The sequence below is a fragment of the Cyprinodon variegatus genome, unplaced genomic scaffold (genome assembly GCF_000732505.1).
Source record: "Cyprinodon variegatus isolate N-32 unplaced genomic scaffold, C_variegatus-1.0 Scaffold697, whole genome shotgun sequence".
In the NCBI taxonomy this organism is placed as follows: Eukaryota; Metazoa; Chordata; class Actinopteri; order Cyprinodontiformes; family Cyprinodontidae; genus Cyprinodon; species Cyprinodon variegatus.
Genome location: NW_015151150.1, coordinates 135,895 through 160,180, shown reverse-complemented (window position 1 = coordinate 160,180; position 24,286 = coordinate 135,895). Strand labels below are relative to the sequence as shown.

At 37.2% G+C, this 24,286-nt stretch overlaps 1 protein-coding gene across 1 annotated transcript in view; it reads left to right on the top strand.

Moving 5' to 3' along the window:
• The window catches only part of LOC107097448 (voltage-dependent T-type calcium channel subunit alpha-1G-like), a 274,678-nt gene that overhangs the window by 114,990 nt on the left and 135,402 nt on the right, over nucleotides 1–24,286 (top strand). Inside the window, exon 3 of the mRNA XM_015394594.1 lies at nucleotides 14,136–14,244. Within this exon, the coding sequence (XP_015250080.1) occupies nucleotides 14,136–14,244 (109 nt within the window). The remainder of the gene's footprint in view (nucleotides 1–14,135; nucleotides 14,245–24,286) is intronic.

Sequence of the window (24,286 nt, the reverse complement as noted above, 5' to 3'; positions counted from 1 at the left end):
TCCATCCATCCATCCATCCATCCATCCATCCATCCATCCATCCATCCATCCATCCATCCATCCATCCATCCATCCATCCATCCATCCATCCACTAGAGGTAAAGGAAATTCCCACCCATTGGAAGTTATTTTTGTTTGACTAAAGGGAAAAAGCTTTTCCTGAATGTTATACAAAAGCCCGTAACTGCAACATTCCTATTGGTGTTTGCCAAAGTACATCAATCTTCCTGAAATGGAGAAATTAGTCTTAATTTCCTCTAACAATGTTTATCCGTATTTAGTGTCTGCAGATAATTTCATAAGCCTTTCCTTGTGTGCATTGCATTGTTACACAGATTCAAAACTGTTTTCCCACTGTTAGCACTGATTGCTAATTTGCTCTTCTCAGTAGTTGACATTTTGAGCTGTATCTGCACAAATCAACATCCTGTTTTAATGATGCTTTTAAAGATTATAACCAGTGGTTGTGTGTTCATGGAGACTACCATAGCGTGCCTAAGCTAACTTCCCTTCTATTACCCTCTTGGGTTGCAGGACCAGATTAGCTGCCGTGATTAGCCTGACCTCTTTTTAATCACGCTGGTTCTGGCGCTTAGCCTCATGTTTTTCCCTCTCATATCTAAGTCCCCCTTTATTTCCCAATTTAATTGGAGGTTTGAACTTCCTCCTCTGCACTTTTCTCCTTTATTTTCTTCCCCATTCCTTTGCCTGCTGACCTCTTGCTAACCTGTCAGAAAAAGATTTGTTTCACTTCTCTCCCTGAATAATCTAAGGCCAATTTTCTTCATGCAAATTTGTGTTTATTTTTCTGTGAGTTTGTGCTAATTTGGAATGGGAAAGTGCTTTAAATAGACTCAATGAATGAATAAATTACAGCAACGGAATCTTTATGACTACATGACAGAGATGGTGGTAAAAAGAGATTGAATAAGTGGCTGCCTAATTAATGAGAAGTGATGAGGAACTCAAACACTTTCTGACCTCTGCCCTCATTTAGCATAGTTTATATTGCATCTTTCACTCACACTGTCTAAAACTTGGCCAGTTGTATGGACTATCTGCCTTCAGCAATGCTTTTCAAACAATTTCTTTGAGTTTTCTCATTAAGATTATGACCTCTGAGGAGGACTAAAGCCTCTTATACCAGTTGGTATGGAAAGTATTCAATCCCCTTTGAATTTTTAAATCTTTACTTCTTTGCATGCATTGGATGAAATCAATAAAGTTCATTGATATTTCTTATCAATGTACACTCAACAAATTTCTTGACGGAAAACACAGAAATGTAGAAAACTGCAAATGTATTAAAAAGAAAAACAAATAAATGATCATAAGTATTCAGAGCCTTTTCTGTGACACTCACATTTAACTCACATGCTGTCCATTTCTTCTGATCCTACTTGAGATGGTTCAGCTCCTTCATTAGAGTCCAGCTGTGTTTAAATAAACTGATTAGACCTGATTAGGAAAGGCACACACACCTGTCTATATAAGACCTTACAGTTTACAGTACATGTCGGACCAAATGACACAGATCTAGTCAAGATTGCAAAAAAGGAATTTGTGCAGCCTCCATAATCCTTAAATAGAAGAGGTTTGGGATGATCAGAACTAGGGAGAGTTCTGGTCCTCCAGCCAAACAAAGCAAATGAAAGAGAAGAGACTTGTTGAGAGAGTTAAAGAAGAGTCCAAAGATCCAGAGATCCAGTAGGGAGATGGGAGAGATTCCCACAAAGTCAGCTATCACTGCAGCTCTCCACCAACGTGCTCACAACGTTTTATCAAAATCTATCGTTACAAATTCAGGACCATATGATTTACCCTTTACTTCTTTTGCCTCTTCTAACTCAACAGGACTAGAGTAGAGAGTAAGATTTCTCTCTAGGACATGTGAGCCCTGTCAGTATTTACACACATTCGACCAGCTTCTACTCAACTTCATCCTGTCTTCAAATATCTATCAGCACTGTTTGTATATGTGATTTCTTTTCCCACAGGTTGTTAAAGCTATCTCTCACTCTCAAAAGCACATGGGCCATCAATCACCTGAATGCACTGACAAACACACTTACTGGCCAGTACATCTCTGTCAATTAGCATGACAGATTCAGTGCTGTACCCTGTCTGACAGACATATATCTGCTAATTTAGAAACCTGACAAAACCTCTTAGCCCCAGGTGTTTCTTTGAGCGTGTATTTCTGTCGATCAAGTTTTGTCTTTTAGATTTATCGTGGTTCTCATAGCTCTCTGCCTCTCTTTTTGTTGCTTTAATGCTGTCTTAATGGTTTTCTTTAGGGTGAATAAGGTAAAATGAATACAAGATGAAAACAATGCATGATATTCTGAATTTGTTAGGTGCAGAGCTGTTTGGGATGCTTTAGATGGAATATCAAGAAAGTGTCTACTTAAGCCCACAGGAGCTCTTCTCTCCCAAATCTCCTAAGTTTTACATAATAGTATAACAACCAGAGCAAATATTGATAAGTTCATGGCAAATGTAATTTTTTATGTTTTATTTGCATGTTAAACTAGCAGTAGGGTAGTTCAATAGCTGTGTAGGTTCAGTGTTAAACTTTAATGTTCCAAATACTGCTCTTATAATAGATAGTTCTGCAGTTTAGCTAATTAGACAAGGGAAACACAAAAATGTTAACCGCTTCAGCGGAAATGTTTATTTTAGACTCTAAATATCAGGATTATTTAAGCTCAAGGAAACTTAACATTATAATTAGTCCGTAGCAATGCTGTATAGTTTTTAGAATGGTTGTGAACATCTCTTTATCATAAAAGATAAAAAGTATTGTGAAAAAGATGTCTGAGGTTTTTTCCACATTATCATAGAGTTGAATAGCCTTGTTTCTAAACTGCCATCTTAATGTTTAAGTGACATGGTTTGCAAAGTTCTTTTTTTAACTTTGTTTTTTTTTTTTTTTTGGCATGTGCCTTCGGTAGGGAACTGGCGCCCCTGTATTCAGTAAGCTCACCTCTGTTGTTGAGATTATACCCGACTTTCTTTCAGGAGCTAGAATGTGTTAGTTATGTGTGTTTAATTCAAGACAAAGATGCATGCATCTGACTAGCCCTCGTTAATGTAGTGTCTGAAGGATGATACTACTTCCCAAATATACAGCAGACAAGAGAACCAAGATGTGATGGCTTCTCCGTGGTGCAATTTTGCATGTTATGTAACAGGAATGCAGTGAAGCATTGACTGTAATTTAAAAACAATTGCTTTTACCTTTCGGCAATTGACTAAACACACTGAGACAGTGAGTCTCCATTAAGCTTCAGAGCGTGAATAGTAAAGTACTGTGGTTATTTAAATATAGTCTTGAGACTGAGAAACATTATAACATTATAAAATAATAATAAAAAGGTAAAAGAAAAATGAAATGCCATTCCTTGCTAAGTGCCAGGTAGCTTTTACATGAACTAAAAGTGCTTCCTAAATTGCACTGCAATAGCTGCTTCAGCCTGCAGTGCCTTGTGGTACAGTATGTCATTCTTCCCGCCTTCCCTCCGACTGTAGCGGTACTTCCTTAAATTCCATCACAGACCGAGCTTCTCCCACACTCCTTTTTTTTGTCCTCTTATCTTTCTGGCACTCACAATTTGGCCCGCTGGCATTTAGCAGTATAGCGAAGCATCCCTTCTTCTCGCAGCACGGTAGATCAAAAGCTTATAACTTCTTACAGGTATAAGAGAATCTCTGGTCACGCTCAGCTCATTTTATCCCATTTACACCCTCACCCCTGGGCTGTAGGTTTGAACGCCATGTATCTTGTCAAGAAAGTAGCTTGTGAGGAAGCTAAGATGCCATAGCGAGAGTTTAATCAGGATATAAAAATCCCTTTTTTTTGTTATTGTTCCTGATGTTTTTTTTTAACAAATGTCAGAGTCATCATGTTTTTAAAGTCCTGCTCATCGCTTTGCAACAACTCTGCCACATCACCACGTCTGCAGACTTAACAGCAACAGAAATGTGACTTCCTAATACTTCCCAGCGAAAGCCTGTGTTGCTAAGCAACTCGCAGCCTGCAGTGGCAAGATACAGGGTGTTTCCTGGCTGATGATAGAGATGTGTGTGTTATGAGTGGGGGTGTGTGTGTGTGAAGAAGATATTGTGCTTTGAAGCCATTTGAAGTACAATTCATGTCTAAAAACTCACAAACTGACTTTCTCTGTATCCTCGTGAGGGTGTTCTGGATGAGAAGGAGGATTCCTTCTGGCTACTGCGAATAAAATGAGATCATAAAATCAGTCCGTTTCTTCCACATATCTCACATAAAAATTGATCTTTTCCCACAATTTCTCCTAAGAGACCCCATTGTGTCAGTGTGTGAGAGTTGGTGCATTGTAGGCATCCATATTCATGAGCAGGGAGATGAAAAACAAAGTTGCAGCATTTTTAAATGAATTGCTTCTTTGAGCGAGGGATATGTTTATCAATAATAAAAGCTACTGAAAGTTTAATGGTGTTTACTTCACCCCTGTTTCCCCCAAAGTGAATGACTTGGTCAGTTGGTGTGTCTTTCCCCTCTATCCTCTGTAATGCACTCTGATTCACACATCTGAATTTCAACAAAAATCACTATAAATGAGTGTAAAGCCTTATATAGCGTGCGCACTCCTCCTTTTTTCGCTCGCCTTTCACTTTCTGCCTGCCCTATCCCTCCCTGTTTGCTGCTTTTTCTCCCCAAATGCTCAGTCTCACACCTTCCATTTCCCTTCCCTTTCCTCAGTCTTCTCTCCCATCCATCCTCCCTACTCAGCACTCGGTCGTTCTTTGCTTCCACCACCCCCTTCTCTCATATGGTATACACTGATACAGTCAACACAATATGCCACTATTTTCCTCTGCCTCCCAAACTCCCCAGCTCCTGACTCAGGCTGCTGATAAGTCCTGTCAGCGGGCGGTTGGGATGTGCAGCGTTACACCAGCAGGATTTTCCACGCTGTTAGTCGAGATTCTTCGCCGTAACACGGGGGCCATACACAGAGGTGTTTCTCTTGGCATTCCTCTGCAACAAAATATTTACAAGCACAGAGCCCCTGACGAAACTTTGATGAAACATCCTTTTAACATCTCTCGCTGGGCACCGTTGCCAGTGTGTCTTACTGGTTATTGGTGGGGATGTTTTAAAGATAATTAAACATCTCAAAATGATTGCTGCATATTGGCTTTTCATCAGATTCTTTCATTTCCTTTGATATATGGCAAGGCAAGATAGTAATAAAAAAAAAATATTGGAAAAGTTTAATATAAAAAAAGTACATTTAAGTAAAAGGTAAATTAAATCTGTGAAGTTTAAGTCAGGTGTTTACAAGGCTATGACCAAAAAAGGAATAGAAATGCATGCTGATGGTGGAGATCCCTGCAAATATTATGGAACTTTTTCCAAATTGGAATCATAGTCATTGTTTTACACACTGTGAAGTTAAAGGCAAAATCTGCCTGTGATTTGCACAATATGTCCAAAAACAAAAACATTGGCCTACCTTAGTTCTTTGTATACTAAATTTTCTTATATTGTCTACTGGTAACATTTATGAAAATTGAGATTCTGCATGTATACTCTACTTGGCTGTTGTCTGGAATGATGTATCCTGGTGGACCTTCCTAATTTTTTTCACAAATCTTGAAAAAAAATTGTATTTTTGTAATGTTTCTTCCAAGGATTATGTTTTTGTGTTCTATCTATTTTATAGCTAAAGTCTGAATGGTTCATAAATATCAGTTGTAAAACATTTTATTTGTTTTATTGTTCTCTTATTGTGAACACCACTGCAAACAGAAGTATGGCAGTAAAGCTATGCAGAATTAAAAGCTATTTTACTTGCAATAATTAAGGCTGGTTTATGCTCAGAAACCAGGTCGTTTGCATGTGTGTCGCAGTTAATGCAGATATGCCCCCACCCCTTCCGCAGACACTCTGGTGCGCCTCTGCAAAATAGTAGGTGACCGCAGACAGTGCCGCAGAGAGGAGGCATCTGATTGGTCAAATCTACATCCGCTGTACTCTATGTGTATTTCCTGTTTGGTACCTTACTGGCTTGTTTTGTTTGTATGACCGCCATTGTTGAAAATGACTCCTGAAGATGGGCCAGCTAGAAGAGCGAGGTGCACGAAAAGGCTGGGACCCTTTTTCCACCTGGATCCCCGCTGTTTTTCGCCCTTATGTCCCTCTGTTGTCACACAAACTTGCCCCTTACGTTTTTCCACTTCCTCACCACCTCGGCCGTATCTAGACCCACAGCTAGTTCGTGATCGTCACTCTTTCGTTGTGGTGTGGAATAACATAGCACAGACCACGCTTCAAATTGGGTATACATCAAAAATATCTGTGTCATACCTGCAACAAGCTCACTGTGACACAATACTGCAGGAATATAACCAGCCCTTTAGTGCATTAAAACCACGGAGTCAACTTTTTCTCCAATTCACCACTGTGTTGTTCTCTTTTTCAGACGTGGACTTAGTTATGTTTCCTACGAAGCTCATGATCTGAGCTCACAAAGCAGATTTAGCAAACCCAGAGTGAAATTTGTGACTCTGAATTGATCTTGCCTGAGGTTGGAAATTATGAGTTTAAATCTGAAGGTGAAAAGTGTCAAATCTGTGAACAAACAGGAATGACCAAATTATAAAGAAGCCAAAAGGGCACAAACTTAGATAAATACGTCGCTAAAGTATTATTTTCCTTTCCAACTGTAATGGCAGGGTTTAAAATTGAATTTTGCCAACTCTTTTTTTCTGTGTGACTTGCCTGTTTATCTTTAACTGGACAAACACCAGCAAATACAGGTACCCATGTGAATGCAAGCTCATGCATGAGTTCACATCCACATATTTATACTGAATGACAGTGACAGATTTACGCATTACAAAGCGTTGCTGCAGTCACATTCAATATTTCATGAAGATTCTTCCTCTTTTAGTTTCCACCCTTTATGCTATGTTCAGCACTCTTTCTGGAAGAAAAAGTTTTGTTTTTGTTCCTTTACCTCTGTAGGAATAGAGGTAAGACAACGCAGACAGAAAAGTGAAAGGTGAGACCAAACAAATGCTTTGAAGTGCTTGGAGAATGGAGGGATTGACAGGAGATGAGCGCTACGGATGAGGCAGCAGTAGCTTTTTTTGACTACTTTCCTTCCTGTTTTGCTTACCATCACAGGTACAGGCTTTGTAAAGTTTTCCCTTGAAAACAGCAAAGCAAACAGCACTGCTGTCCTAAGGAAAGTTACAAAGAGCATCTGGTCGTCATGGCACAAAGAAAAGACAAACATTTTTAGAACCATCTAAGAAATTCCCTGCTTTAAACAACAAGGATGAGGTATGCTTCTAAAATTTAAGTGGTGATATTTACTACAGTTTTTTCCCTCACTTTTATATTGTAATTTATCTTTTACCAAGACTATGCTACAAATGAAATGATATACTGCAGGCATGGCTAAGCACTGTTGTGAAAAGGTTTCTGTGCTCAGAAAACTGCTAAAAGCTTATAGAAAAAGTCCGGTCATATTCAGAAATAAAACTTCTGAAACTACTTTAAATATAAAATTATTACATACTGTTCAATAAATTATACGTTTTTTATATTAAGAGTAATTTTCATTTGAATGTGCTTTACTGGAGGCATCCATGTTTATCAAAGAGAACTACTGCCACCTTCCGGTTTGTGACGTCATGGTGCGGTATCGGCTGTTGAGCAAGTCCCAGTGCTGTATCTGGTGTTTGTCACAACGCGCTATTATCTGTCATCTTGAAAACAATCTTCGAAATGTTTAAGTTGGCAATCCAACGAAGAACCTGTCTGTGGAGGATCATGAACCGGAAAGGTGTAAGAACTATTATTTTTTTTTACCCGATGTATTACAACTTTCAACTGCCATGCACGTGGGCGTTGTCAGTTTAACTCTAGCTCCTTCCTCTGGAAATCTTAAATAGTTGTTGATTGCAGATGTTTCTAGTAGTTCCCATTGATTTTGCTTGTAAAGCGAGGAGAATGGTGCTAGGCTTACTGCACTGTGGTAAGACTGATATCTTCACTCCGGAAGATATCAGCAGTGAGGTGTTGCTATATTTGGGAAAAAAATGTCTGTCCCAGACTCAGTGATTGCAACGAAAATTATTACTTAATTTCTTTATTAGTGATTAACGCTTAATTGAATGAGCATTCATTAAATATTAGCTGTAGGTACAGATAATGATCCATTGATTATTCCTTGCTGACCGGACTTTTCATTAAAAGAGAAATAATCAAATAGTTTAAAGAGTGTATAACTCTCACAATGGTTGCCAGGAGAATATGTCTAAAACATGGCAGCATGATTTAAGTGTCAAGAGATACGTCTCAGAAGATATTTGGTACAATATTCAAAACTTAGAACAATAGTTTGCAATTACACCTTCTGCCAACTGTTAAATATTGTAGCAAAAAGGTAAAGATCCAGACGTTTGAATTGAGAAAGCTTTTTGGACAGGAAGCAAAATGTCTTCAAACCTTGGAAACCAAGTCCAGTGGATTGTTTTTTAAACCTTTACGGAAAGTAAAGATTTGGGTTTGTGTTTCATGTTATGGTATATGGGCTCACAGGAATGGAATCAATCCTTAAAGCTGTAGTATGTAGCTTTACCTAAAACAGTAAGACAGAGAGGGGATTTTAAAATCTACCCGTTACCCTCGCATCTCGAATTAGTTGAAAGGCATGTCTCTTATACATCTATGCACAAACATAATATACAGACCTAGAATATAAAGCCAAAATTGTTTCTCAAAGCTTTTAGGGTCAAACATTAAGCTGCATTTCTGTAAACTTAAAAAACAAAAAAACATTACTTAAGAGCCACTTAAAGTATACCTTTCAGTGCATTAAGCTATAATCTACACATGCTTAAAGCAAATAAGTTTTTTTTTTTTGCATATTTCCGGCAGTCAATGAAAGAGACAATACTGAGGAAACTAAAATGAGGAAATTCCAGATAAAGAAAAAAAAAAACATCTCAGCATGAAATGCATTGTTGGCAGCATCATGCAGTGGGAAAGCAAATTAATTGCTCATTACCAGGCCTTTGCTACACCTCATGGCATACTGAAGAGGTACTTTAGTCTTTTTAATTAGTTGTGTTGGAGCAGGGATGCGTCTAAAATCTGCACAACAAATAAATACTGATGACAACAGAGATCCTTGTTTTAGAGACTGGTTTAGAGATTAGATGCATGGAACTAAATATATCATCATCCTTGTTTACTTTTAGAGGCTGCAAAATGCTTGCAACTCAGGTAAAGGTACCATTTTCAACAGGAAGATTATTCTAAACATACAGAAAAGTTGCATTTCACACCAGCACATTTCACACACTGTATTTCATCATGATATTACTACAGGAAATTGTGATGTAAATATTGATCAAGAGTGACCGACATTCTTTTGAGGCAACGCTTTATTACAGTTAAGCAATGTTCTTTGAAAATCTGTTTAATCAAACAGCTTGAAACTCATAACTTTCATTGTTTGGGGCATTAGAGACGCTTTCAATTCACCCAGCTATCTTTTTATCATAAATAATCAACATGCAACACTTAAGTGTATGGAGCTAAGTATATGGAACTAAGTGCATGTTTCATATGTGTGGATGAGCCAACGCGTCACAGCCCCTACACACACACCTTGTGCTGTTGCAACTCTTGGTCATGCAACTTTAAATTTTCCTAAATTAGCCCATGCACTCTTTATTCAGTCAGAACCAATTTTATACCATCAAATCAACAACATCTTCAAGAACAGTTGGAAGAGTGGCATGTTGTATCCTTAACAGTCATAAAGAACCCAAACTGTGGGGAATGAGTGGTTTATGGTTTAATGAGTTTCAATTCTTTAAATGTTTTTTTATTATCATAGTTACAGCCCAAAATGGTTTGTAGGTACAGTTGCACATCCTTTACAGAGGCCAAAAGGGGATTTTGTCCTCATTGTTTTATGTTAAATGTTGAAAGACACAAAATCAGGTCACCTTGCAAGCAAGATGAATTGTCGAGACATTTGTTAATACACAAACTTGTGAAATTACATGTCTCGAGGGGCCAGTAAACGCATCAGCCGCAATACAGAATTTTTTTGGAATGGTGAAATGCAGTGACGTCAACACGCCAACAAGCTGCAGAAGGCTGAAGCAAAAGAAAAATGGCTTTGCCAGTTTTAGTTGGAATACCCTATATTTATTTTTGAAAAAAAGAGCAAAAGAACACAAGTTTTATCTTTGGGGTTGGGAAAGATGTTCTCACGTTCCTCCTGACCGGCTTTGGTATGATTTATCATTTAACTCTGCTAGTTATGATTATTAAAATGCAATACGTCGCAGCTGTTACTGCGGCTGCTGTGATTGGCTAAAAGCTTGACAGGGAGGCATGTGCCACTCTGTGATCTATCCTAACAGCTTGAAGCATTGTACTGAATATCCCTCCCTTTTGGAAACCTTTTCAACAGGAGGCTTTTTCAGATTGATGCGAGTATTCAAAGGTTCCCCCACTTTCCTTGATCTGCCCTTGGCTGGTCCTTGGCTATTCCCCTACAATTCCTTCTTCAACATCAATCTTTGTACTAAAGTATTCTTTCTGTCATGATTTGTGAACATTAAGATCTAAATTTTTGTCAGAACTATTATATTTATAGTTATGATTCCCATTCTGGTGAATTTCATGGTCAATACACACATAGATTGTATTAAAATAAAAAGCTTGGGGCTCATGCGTTACTTCCTGTTAGGAAAGTCACTGTTTACAAATGAGCTGGTGTGTGGGAGTCCTTGACATTTATGACTTTTGATTTTAAGGCGGGTAAAATGTCTTATGTACAGTAACAAAAATAATGAGAGAGATTTATTGGCCGTGTCCAGGGATGTGACTGATGGATATGTTTTAGTATTGTACCATGGAGAGGAGATGAATCGGGACAGAACATTTAGATTTATATATATATATATTTTTTTGGAATTAAAGAAAAACAGATAACAGGTAAACATTTGTGACTCCCGATTTAGGGGTTTCAAAACAAAAACATCCTTCTTTTATTTTTTTATACAGTATATACTGTATATTTTTTGAAAATTTTATATGGAAATAAGGAAACAATTTATTTCCAGTTTCAAAACCAAAATCAGATGGCCAGCATATACATACACCATTGGTTTCCACTGGATCAAACAAAAAGTGTTTTAATTCTGTGTATGTGCTTTATTTGCATAAGCATGACCATGACTAAGCAAAACTATGAGAGAGAGCAGAGTTGAGGAGAACCCCAGAGAGCAGAACACAGGGTGTGTTTTGAAGTACTGATTAGTTTGATTTTGTTGCTTCCCAAAGTGTGTGTCTGTGGAGCAGAGCGTGTAGCCATCTTGCTTTTTGATTTTGACAGGGCATATCCCTGTGTATCTTCCCTCTAATTGAATCCATCCCTCGGGGTGCTACCGCTTGTCGGCATGCTGACACCGTAAAGGTGTGCTTGTGTGTGTTAACAGTGAGACAGAACACACTTGGAAACACCCCATCCTTTTGTTTAATTATAGACCAGCAGTTTAAAAGGAAGAGTAGGAAAATGAGGACAAGAGAGGAAGATGTTGATTAAATTAGTAAGGTTGTTCATATTTATTTTTTTGCTACATCATCTTATATTTGTTGGTGCTTTTCTGGTATTAGATCTTTTTTTTTTTTTTTTACCAATAAACTCAGTTTACAGTTTGAACAGAATGGTAACTTATCCCTAAGTAGCTTATATGTAGCTTGTATTGCTGTAACAAGATCTGATTGCATGAAGCAGACTCAGTTTTAGTTAAACTGAAGTACTTAAACTAGTTCTGTATGTGCTTGGCATGTTAGTCTAATTGAGGGGTGTCCAAACTCAGTTTTCATGGGGCTGATGTCTTGGATATTTTTTAAGGTTGTTTTGCTTTAACATATCTATGGGCATCAGTTTTTAGCAGAGGTGGGACATGTGGTGTCAACAGGTTATCTCTATGTTATATTTGTTCTCCCCAGCCACTGAGCTAGGTGAATCCAAACTGCACTGATTTAAATAGTGCAAATTGGACTCACCTGGTTGACTGGATAGACAAAATCAATACATGACGTAGAGATGAGCTGGTGACTCCACATATCCCATCCCTGGTTTTTAGGTTTACTCAAGTTTTGTGTTATGTTTTCCTGTTTTTTTTTTTTTTTGTTTGACTATCAGCAACCAGTAATAATGAATGGTTGATGTTCTAGCTATGATCGTTAAATGAAATGGTTTAAAAGTTTAAAAAATATATTATGATCCCAAGTAGTGATGTGGTAAAACATGTTAAAATGCAAGGGGGAATGAAAAATTTTCTGTATTTTCATGGAGTCACCTAAGAATAGCTTTAGGTTTAAAGGAAAAAAAAGGTTATATTGATCTCATCATGACTGTTGCTCACGTAGTGTGTTCAGTCCATAAATGTATTCCATTGATAACTAATTCTAGTTGACGTGTGTGGAATAGTAAGTAGAGTAGTTAGTTACTTGTCAGTTGATGAACAGTTTTGCTGTTTTTACATTTCAATTCTAAATCCATCAATTTCTTTCTCTATAAGGCCTTCCTTTCAATCTCTGGGAAGAACAAAAGAACAAAGCAAAACCCATAAGTTGTGCTTCATTCATTTCCCTTAAACTTTGTCAAGTTACCTCTAAGTAACAGGTAGAAACTGGCTCATCCTTATATCATCATTATAAAAACATATTCTTTGCTGGGTTTGCTGGTTGTAGTGGGATAGGTACTTATCTGCACAAGTTGGGGCAAGAGATGTACAGAACATGTCTGCATCATATGACATGATTAAGACTAGCAACCATTAATGTACATACCATTCCCAAGAGCAATTAGTTGTATAATGAACCTATCATACATTGAAATGTCAAACATGCTTATAACTAAATGGGAAGAGTTGCCCAAACCTGTTAAAAAAAAAAATTTAATTTAATGTTTGATACATATAGATATTTAAGAATTGATGTAGAGAATATCAAATCAGTTTAGATACTTTGAAAAATGTTATAGGCTTTTTAAACGTTATGTAACAATGTATTACCATTATGTTGCCAACACAATAGTGCGTTTATCCAAGACAGTCATGTTCTCTCCATTTCTCTTGGAATATCTTTTTCAGTTATTATATGACTATATAAAAGTAAACCCCATTAATTAATTCCTTTACTCTGTCTACCTTATAAACTCAGTACAGTAGAGCCTGGAGGTTTATTTACACTTTCACCAAAATGGGGATTCAAAGAAAGGCCAGCTGACCCAGCTATCGTGTGGGTTAGAAAGACAAATGATCATGTGGTAGCTAATGCTGTAAAGGACTGGCAGATCGTTTTTCCTCATAGCCAGTGTGCTAACATTTACCTTCCTGAGAAGAATGCTTTTTTTTTGGTCACACATCACACAGTTAAACACACATGCAAGGATGACAAACTGTATTCCCTATCTAACTTTGTTATCCAGGCTGGGTGCTGACTGCAGCTTCAGCAGCAATCTATAATATATTGGATAAATGTTTGGGTTAAGGCATGCAGCTCACGACATGTGGCTATGTGTGTGTGGCATTAGCCACACTTTTGGACAGTCACATTATTTGTTGGTGTTGCTCTAATTATAATGTGCCCATCCACATTGACCCCACAAATCATCCCCATCTAACTTAATTCTCCCATTCACTCTGTCCCAGTTTCTTAGACTGTACCTGCTGTATGTTGTCTTTTGTTGTACCTCACACAGTTTTAAACTGCTTACTCAGTTCCCACAACAATAATTTGAACATTTACCAGCACGCCTTCCTAACAAATGCTGTGCTGACGGTGCGGAACGGGACCAATGTCAGCCACAGGTGGGTTTTCCTACATCTTTTGACTCCATCTGGGAGGGTGGGGGCTCCTTTTGCTCTTCAAAACAGTTTTTGATTGTAAACTGTATTTAAAGAGATAAGCATTTGTTTGTCAGGTGATGCAAGGATAATGAGGTCACAGGAGGAAATGCATCCTTTGTTTGCTGCTTGTTGTCACTGCTGGTTGCTGTTGCCATTCTGCTGTGTTAGCTGCCTTAATTCCTACCTTCCACATGGTTCGAGCGAGTGTCCATGTTGGTGATCCTGCTGAACTGTGTGACCCTGGGCATGTATCATCCCTGCGAAGATGAATGTGAGTTGGATCGGTGTAAAATTCTACAGGTAAGTCTCTCTCACACTAAATTGTTTAAAAACTGTTAAAAATTATATTGTGTGACACACAATAAACATTTAGCATGTAGGTTATTAAGGTTTAAGCATCAAGTTATCAGATTTCTAATTAAGAACCTAATTGGCTTAAAAAAGTAGCATCTATTGTTAGTATGCAAGGGCTGGTTTCAGCTGCTCAATATACTTGACTCAAATGAATAGTTAATTAGCAGGCCTCTCGGGATCTTGATGACATGCTAAGGGGGTAATTCAGCCATTAGATTTGTGTTTTAAATCTAAAAGCATAAAGAGCACCTTGAAGAATGAAGTTGGACATCTCCTACTTTATGTCTAAGAGTTTTTAATAAACTTAATTTAAGTCTAACAATAGTAATGATCCATTGATTATTGAGTAATAGTCAAAGCCAGAGGAAAGTAAGGTATCCTACATAAGTTGAATGAAACATGCTTTTTATTTTCGGCTGGTCATGCTGGTTTAGTTGCAGTGAAGTATGCCTTGATGAACCCAAAAAGTCAATCTAGTGGTTTCTCAACCTTGTATTACACGAAATGAACACTTCCCTGCTTGATTTAGATCAAGCAGAGATCATTTAGATTATTTACAGTCTTTGGCTGAACTTAACGGCATGCTTAAAAGATGAGTTAGATGATTGAGGTTAATGTAATCATTTGAAGAAGACCTGCACAATAAAATCATATCTAAGATATGCAGGATAGTAGATTCCACATTGGCGAAGGCTGGGGAAACCATTTCAAATTAGTCTTGAGATGAAGAACAAAAAGCAAACAATAAAAGGATTTTGGCCACTTCTGTCAATAGTCATAGACCAGGGGTCGGTAACCCAAACTGCTCAAAGAGCCATATTGGACTAAAAAATACTAATCTGTCTGGAGCCACAAAAATGTAAAAGCCTCGTATGGCAACAGGGGCTGTAAGTGTATTAGCCAACTATAAAAAAGGACTACATGGGCTTAAATATATAATAAGCATTCATGATTTAATGTTTATCCTGGAGCACATGTCACAGAGTCATGAGGTGAGGGAGGGGCAGTGAACGCTCTCACCGTGTGGAGTTCACCACACGCTGCTTCACCGAATGGTTAAGGTTTTGTTGCATTGATGAAATTAAAGAAACACAATAAAGGAATCTTTCTATGGTGGATATTTTTCTGTTAGGAGGAGTTGATTGAGTCATGACGGACCAAGCAGGAACTGACATCCATCAGAGCTGTGCTCTCTAACCCTGAAATCCCACATCCTCCCACATCAGCGTTCCTTGGTGTTACTTTTATTTTGAGGATTTGTGGGAAATAATGGAAGAAACTTCCCATCTCTGCATAAGAGGGCTACCTGTTTGATCTGTGGATCAATTACTGCCTTTATTCTTTGACACCCTCTCATCACAAAGCAAAAATGCAGGCAATCCTTCTGCATTGATAAAGACAGTAAATAATTCGGTCCATTCTTCTTTGAATCCTCTGTTCTCATCAGGTATCTTCCTTTTTTTTCCTTTGGGATCCATGGTCCGAGACACACCCAGCACTTTTTTTTCCTGGCAATGTGCAGCGCTGAAACGTGTGTTGCAGTCTGACCACTGATTTCTATGGCTATGATTTTAAGAAGCACTAGACATCTTCCAGGAATGTGAGAAAAACTAGCAGCAGTTCAGCAGACAGGATGAATGGTAGTGTTTGAATCGGTCACCCTACTTTAAACACTCATTATCAAGTGGTCAGCTCAAGAAGAAACATTTACCAACAAATGTATGTGAGATCATGTAACCATGCAATGCTTTGACTTTAAGTAGATATTTACATTTTTAATAAAAAAAAAAAAAATCAGTTAAAACAAATTAAAACTTTATATGTCATGGTAAATTTTTCGTTTACTTCTTTCAGTTCAGAGCCATAAGTGTCTGTTTTGAGTAACGGCTCACTTAATATATCAAATGGTAAACTATGGACCAGTTTTTCATTCTATGCCCTTTTTTTTTCTGTGCCTGCATAAAAATAAAAAAACTACAAAAATGCTGTCCCAACCCTAGACCCCCTCCTGAATTCGGTTTAGAACCAACACCCCACTAGATACCAAATAGTTAAAGCAGTTAATTAATTTAAGTAGCAACTGTTTATCACAATATGCTGCTCTGTTTGAGGCATTTCTAAATCTCAAAAGCCTGTCTTTCGTTCTCCCTCTTCCACCCCACGCAGCTGCTGTCACTTTCTTAAACAGGTTTTTCTAATTTTGTAGAATCACCGTTTTGCTTTGTGCTAAATTATGAAAAACATTTCACATATTAGTGTTCCTGAAAGTATTGAGTGTTTGCTGGCATTTCTTTAAAAAAAAACAGGGAGAGTTGCATGTCAGCTTAAGACTTAATAATTTTTTCACTTATTAAAAATCACTAGCATTTTCTTCTAAAGTATCGATTCCTGAATAATATCAGAAACTTTAAGCGGCTGATGTTTGTCAAGTTAGATAAAGAGAGAGTATAAAGATACAGTTAACTGAAAGATGGTTAGGGTGTTTCCCAAATTAAACCATTTACTTCTTCTGTTTGTTTAATATTATAAGTATCTGCATGCAAAAGCTCAAACTGTGAGGGCTCAGAACACGGGAGCCAGTATTAAAGGCAAACAGACAGTCAGATAATTCAAAAAGCGTTTATTTAAAAATGGCGGCTCTGCAATAACAGTAAGGACGTCTAAGGCAGGAACGTCTGCAGAAGGAAAACACAGGCTAGTGACCACATTAATTTGACGGATGATGATTATGAATGTGTTGAGTCACTAACCTGGTATTATAGTTTAGTCCATGCCAAAAGAACAAGTTTGGTTCCAGCCGGGCAGCTGTCAACAAGATGCAGAGGGCGCCGTCCAGAGAGTTCCAGTCGCTGCAGCCCCAGAGGATGGAAAACAAGCAGCAGATCAGATCCGAGCAGATAAAAGAAGGCAGGATGATCCGGAGGGCGAAACCAAAGCCGGTGCCATGGACATGCTCAGGATTCAGAACCAGGAAATCAGAAGAGGTTCCAAAGGGAAATCCAGGTATATGTCAGTAAGCAAGTCCAAGTTCAGCAAACAGGCAGAAGGCAGGTCAGGCAAACAGATCAAACAGGAACAGGCAGGCTAAGCGGTTGAGAAGCAGAACAGGTCAGGATCAGGTAATCAGAAACACTAAGGTAATGCTGGGACATTCTCACCACTGGCTTGAGAATAATCTGGTACAGATGAATAGAAACAGGCAGGTTAAATAGAGACAGAAATAGCCGAGATGATGACACAAACATTTTGCAGAGGAATTTCACACAAAGTTTTTCTTTTTTTTTTTTTTTAAACACAATCCTTACCAGAACTCGGTGCTGTGATGGAAAAGTAATTTTTAGTCAAGGAATTATTTTCATGCAAAAATGTATACATCAACTGTCGTGAGGGTTTAGCCAGTAATTAGCATTTTAAATTCATATCTAGAAGGCTAAATATAATGCTTTGTGATATAGGACATACACAGAACAAAACAACAATAATTTCCTGTTTTATTGATTTACGTGCATAATCATAGCATAATAATAATAGCATAATAATTAACCCATTGTTAACAGGAAACATTCGATTTGATCACAAATAAAGTTAATTATACATAGGCCGTTTTACTTTCATGCAATACATGTACTAAGAAACCCTTCTAGAATTGCTTTCTGTTCAGATTGTCATCTAAATAAAAAATAAAATAGTCCCAAAAATGTATATTTGTATCACTGCCCAAATCATTGATAATGACTATAAACAGCAAAAGCTTCCTTACCTCAAAGCAATCTCCCTGCAGCCTGTTCAGACTAACGGTAAAGGCCCTCTCCATTTCCTACATGGGGGCACAAATAATGCCTTTCCAAGCTTGACCTGACATTTCCCATAATGCTACTCAATTATAGCATTTTGTGAAACCCCTTGCTGCCTGGCAAATACCTTGGTCTTCTGCACTTCACACCACCACTCTGTAATGCGAGCCTCTTCAGACAAATTGAGGTTATTTAGGTGATGTCTGTCATTTGATTTTCCTTGATTCCTCCATCTCCAGTGGTGACTATGAAGACCTAACACTGTACTATTTACCTTGCTTCACCGGCAATTCCTTTGGTTAGTAAAGGTGACAACATATATCCATATTAGTTTTTCATGTTATGTGTTAGTACAAATATTCTTTTTATTTTTTATTTTAATCAGAGATGTATTAATAAGGCAAACTTTATTTCACACTTTTACCAATAAAAATTAGGAAATTGTGTTAATTGCTATTCCACCTCCTCTGATCACCCTGAATAAAATCAATCTTTTCTAAAGTCATCAAGTTAAGAATTAATTAAAATCATTTTCTCTATATTTATACTCTGCAACTTCCCTGCTATTCTGAGCTCAGAAAGAATTGGATGTTTATCAAAGAGCAAACATCCACAGGTAGGAGAATCTGTTGACAGGATTTCCATTAGTCTTGCTGCCATAGAACTCAGTGGCAAGAAAAAAAACTAGAAGCAATCCAAATGCAACAAGCCACGACACAGAAAACATTTAAACAGGTGGATTGTTCAACCGAGACAAGATATTTTCCATTTAGCTGTTATGCAAAATGTGTTTTGGGGGAAGACTAAAACTGTGCATATCTCTGACGAGAATGGTAGCAGCATGCTGTGCAGATTTGATTTGAAGAAACACTGATATAGCACATCTGCATATTAACTCACATGAAATGTGGGGAAACGGCAGAGATGCTTTAATATAAAACTACAATAGAATAGTTACATCCAAGCATATTCACAGGGTGGCAATATAACCGTAATATAGATGCTTGTAATGAGACGCTTTAAGGAAGTTGGTGAATGGGTTGATTTCAGCTTTTACAACCAAAAGAATAATTGATAACAGTTTTAGTAGCATGAATACTGAAAAGGGAAAAATGCCATAACTGTTAAAACCTATGGAATGTGTTTCTGCCAATCTACAAACATCAATAAACATATATAGTTTGTGTCTGTATCAAATAAATAATACAGACATACATGAAAGTATTGGATATTGGTTGTGTAGTGAGTCAGTGTAATCAGTTCAGGACTAAAGAGAAATATCAATAAGCTGAAAATAATGAATTTATTAACACAGGAAGTTTTGTTTATTTGCTAGGAAATAGATGGTTTTCACAGATGGTTCGGTAGCATTTGTTTGTCTTATTTGATTTTTATTTAACAGTACAAGAAAAAACAATGAAAAGCTTGCCATTGGGATGAAACAAACAGGCTCCCGCAGCACATAACTCCCACAGGTAAACTCTCGACATGCAAACGTCAAAGTTTGCTTGCACGTCACAGGTGTGTGTGAGCAGCATTTACGCAAAAGCAAACCAATAGACGGAGCACAAAGAGAGGCTAGAAACTGGGACTTAGGAGCTGGAGAAATGCTTTGTTAGCATTCCTGGTCTTTGAAGCCCTCTCCTTTTTAAAAACACTGTTTTTTGGGGTGTTTCCATTAATTCATCATATAACCCTAATGGAGATGATGACGCTTTTATTGTAACATGCAGAGGAAGAAAATAGTTTCTGCTGGATGAGGGATACGACTGGTGAGGCGCATCAGAAAGACATCAGCGTTATCCAAAGCTTTTTTATCCTGTGGGCAAGGAGATGAGGTGCTTGCTAAGTGACTCCAAAGAAGCTAAACTAAGTCATCTTATTTTCTTGTCCGCTGAGTCTGAGGAATGAGCAGCTTCGTCCTAAAAAGAGAAACTCTGCCATTTGGGAGAGAATAGACCTCCCTCTGTGCACTCTTCTAGGATTAGACTGAGGTTAGAGGTTCAAACGTTTATAGTCTTGACTCATTTTGAGATGAATGTTTATTTCAAGCTTCTAAAAGATTTATGCATTCACTTCCTTCTCTTTTACCTAATATGGACTCTGGTTCAAGAGAAGGGAAGATAGGGAAGCAAATAAGTGGAAAGTCGGCAAATGAATGGCTTGGAAAAGAGTTAAGGAAAAAGAAAGAAAAGAATGGGAAAAGAAGAAATGGGAGTAAAGAAAAAAAACGATGGAAGAAGGAATTTATTAGGGAAATAATTCAGGAAATAATGAAAGGGAGGGAAGAAAGAGAAAAGGGAGCAGTAGAAAAAAAGATAGAAAGAGCAATATAGTTAAATGAATGGTAAAAAGAGATCAGAGTTAATACAAACAATTGATGGAGAGAATCCGTCCCTTTCCTTTTTTTCCACCTTCCTGAGATTTTCTTAAAGGGACAGTGGGTCCAGGGTGGACCTAGAAATCCCTCAGTGAATTCTTCATCTCATTCTGAAGGACCCCAGGGACATATGGTCCATACAATGGGATGTTGGACATGGGGTCTACTCCTAATAAGACAAACCAAGAAAACCTCCAAAGGAGGCATCCTGTTTAGATGATCAATCCACTCTTTGACTCAATTCACTGCATATGAGCAGCAATTCTATTGCTTTTGGTTATGCTTTACAATGATGCTTATTTCAATTGCTTGTACCCTGGAAAGGATTTGGAAGAATCTTTAATAGTTTTTGCATCAGCTGAGGCTTTACTGCGATTGGCCAACGCAGTGCTTAGATTACTGCAGACGTGCAAAAAATGGCAACCGACGAATCACAAACAACCAATGAGCGAGAGTTAAAGTAATATGACAACAAATACAATTGAGCAGAATATATGACTCAACAGGCGGACATGTTTTCCTCAAAATGCCTTATACTATGGAGAAGAACACCATAGTGATGTCAGATTAGGGTTCATAGAAGGGCGGAAAGAAATATTCGGAACAATCGATTATTGAACTAATCGTTAACTAATTTAGTAATCGATTATCATTAACTGGAGTATAGAGACTCTAAAATGTGCCTTTAGCTGACAGAATAACCCACTTAGAGCAGCAATTGTAAAGAAAATGTAAAAATAATTGTGCAGCCATTTTGCATTTAAGATAAAACATCTTCCTTGTCTCATTATGCTCTATCCAGCACTCCTCAAGTGGAAAAGCTTTATTTTTTTAATTTCGCAAAAATTAAACAAATATTGACGTTTTGTCAACCCCTGGGATCCCCCTATCACACACAGCTAAAGCCATACCTGTCTGCATCACACGTTTTGATTAGACAGGTTTGCTCCGATAGGCCCAGACAGGAAAGAATAATATCCTTGATTCATAAATCTACATGTTATTATCTTTATTCTTTTTTTGAGGACTGTTTTGAACCTACTGAGGCTCTCTGAATAAAATGTTTTCCATTCAGTGTTTAAAATAATTCTTCTGAATTAAAAAGTAATTTTATCCATCTATGCATTTACATTAAACAAAATAATATATTTAAAATTTTTCATGTTTATGAACAGTTGACTGTATGACAACATTGCATGTATTAGGCTACCTATATATAAAATGCCACTATAATGTTTCTCCTTATTCCTAAATTGATAGACGATATAGCTGTAGTTGGATGTTTTTACCGGAGCACTTCTGTTCTTATATTGGCAGTTTTGCCAATATAAAACCGTTACTTCAGAGCCCAAAGGGAAATCTTCATATTAAATCAGTTGATGAAAATAAAATAAAAGAAGAGAACTGTTTTTTATTTTATTTTATTTTTTTAACTTTGTTTAAAAAATAAAAAATAAATAAAATGTCCACAGATTTGCATCACATCAGTATCTGTCACGCAGGGTTCTTGGTATATTTATGATTTAAAGATGGTAGTTTATTATATTTTTTATATTTAATTAGCTGCTGATGATTTTGTTTAACTGTTAAAAACTGATTTGAAAATTGTCCACTAAACCTAAGCGAGGATGAGCAGGAAATGTTTGGGAATCACTGCCATAGCAGAAAGGATGAAGGAGGTAGGAGTAGGGAAAAAGAATGAGGGACGAGGTGATGTCTGGTTTGGGGTAACGGAGGGCTCGTCAGTTTGTGATGAAAGAACAACTATAATATCAAATGAGTTGCAAGATTTAGAACAGGACAGTTGATGACAATATCGGGAAAATAAAATGGAACAAGTGAGTGAGGGGAACAAGAATTTTCAAGATAAAAAAGTAATAGAGGAGTAGAGATCTGGATCCTGCTGTTGCCACGGCAGCCTGAGCCCAGACATGCTTTCTTACTTCTCTGCTCCAGGTTATGAGATATGATTTAATTTAGGGGTTGTCTTCTGCAAAGCTTAGATGAACCTGTGGCCCAAAGGTTAAACATACTGATATTAATTCCTTGCTTCCTCCATTTCAATCTCGCTGTCATCTTAAGAGATAGTAAAGGCACAGGACCTACCTGCTTTAAGCTTTGCACCCCCCACTGAGGCATGGAATATACTCATTTTACTTATATATATGGAAATTTATTTTCTGTCCAACTCCAGGCTCACAGTTTGTCTGTTTCAGTACTTTCATTATTTCCTTAGGCTTGGGTTGACTTTGCTTCATTTTATTAAGACTTATTTGATTAAGAAAAAAATAGATAAAGTTAAATATTTCCCTTAACTTAGGCATTCTAGCTTTTCCAATAAAAATATCACAGGGAAACACATACAATCTAAAATAGTCCCCTTAACTGTCAAGCAGTTTATGGCTATTCAAAATATTTAAATATGGCACTAATATTTTTACATCTGAGCTGCACTACTTTTTTGTTATATCTTTTAACTATTAAAAGACCTCAGTTTAATTCTCCTCATGATTCCATGGGTATATGTACCTACATTTATTACAGCTCTTACCCAGGAGTCTCAATTCTGGTATCAATGATTCCTCAATTGCTGATAGGTGCCAAAATAATAGAAACTAAGCAAAATACTAGTTTCCTCTGATTAAAGCCAATTTTATGGTAACATGACCCTCATGACTGATAGTTTGCATAGAATATTGATCATTATGACACCCTGGAAGATTTGAAGCTATGTCGAAAACTCCTGCTGCTCAGTCTGGCAGTTCTTTTGCTTTGCTTCGAGACACTGGGACTTAAAATGCAGCACAAATCTGTCAAGATGATATTTTCTCTTCTGTGATTGATGTTTAGTTTGGTTAGATTATTTTCTCAATGAATGTTGTTATCTTCAAAACCAATCACGTATATGTTCATTATCAATGACATGTTAACTCCCGCTCCCATGGTCCCTGAGGGCCACAACTCAAAATATGTTGAAATATTTTGTGCTGGGCCGAAAAAACAAAGTCTTAAAAAAAAAAAAAAAGAAAGAAAGAACTTGAATCTGAAAAGCAGTATTGAACTTTTTTTTTTTTTTTGTTTCACACCTTTTTTTCAGTCACAAAACATTTTCATTTTCAAAGTATTTGTTTCTTTCAGTTGCAAAACTTTTTTTCTATTAAATTTTTTTTTTAACAAACTTTACATTTGCACGGTTGTTTTTTTTCTTTCTTTCTTTTTTCTAAATCTGTGCAGCTGTTTCAGTTATTGGGCTTACTTTACCACACCTACTAGATCATTAATTGCTTTTACCTCTTGTGCACTTTACTTGGAACTTGCTGCTACTAAGTATTGTACCCCAAACATAATTTCGTTGCCTTTTTTTGACAATGACAATAAAATTCTTGAAAACTTGAAACTTGAATTGCTATGTAGGCATTTAAATTCCATTACAATCAGTGGTTGAAAGGAGTATTGATGGTGCACACAGCAACAGCAGACAGTTAAAGGTTGTTTATGGACAAAGCCAGAGCCAGCAGAGCCAGCAAACAACCCATTTCTTAACACACTCTCCATCTTTACAAGCATTCTTGATGCCAAAGATCAAATAAATACACCATTACTGCTGTGTTTTTTTAATGCTCTGATCCTCTTCTAACAGTTTATCCTTTTTGGCAAGCAGACGTTGGATGATGTGTTTTATACAGAAGACAGCACATCAGAGAGCCTTCCAGGAGAAAACAAGTAGATGCATGAGCTAAGATCTGGCTGATAGTTTCAAAGAAGTGCCAAACTTGTATTGTCTCACTTGCAGCTTTAGTGTTAACATTTATTT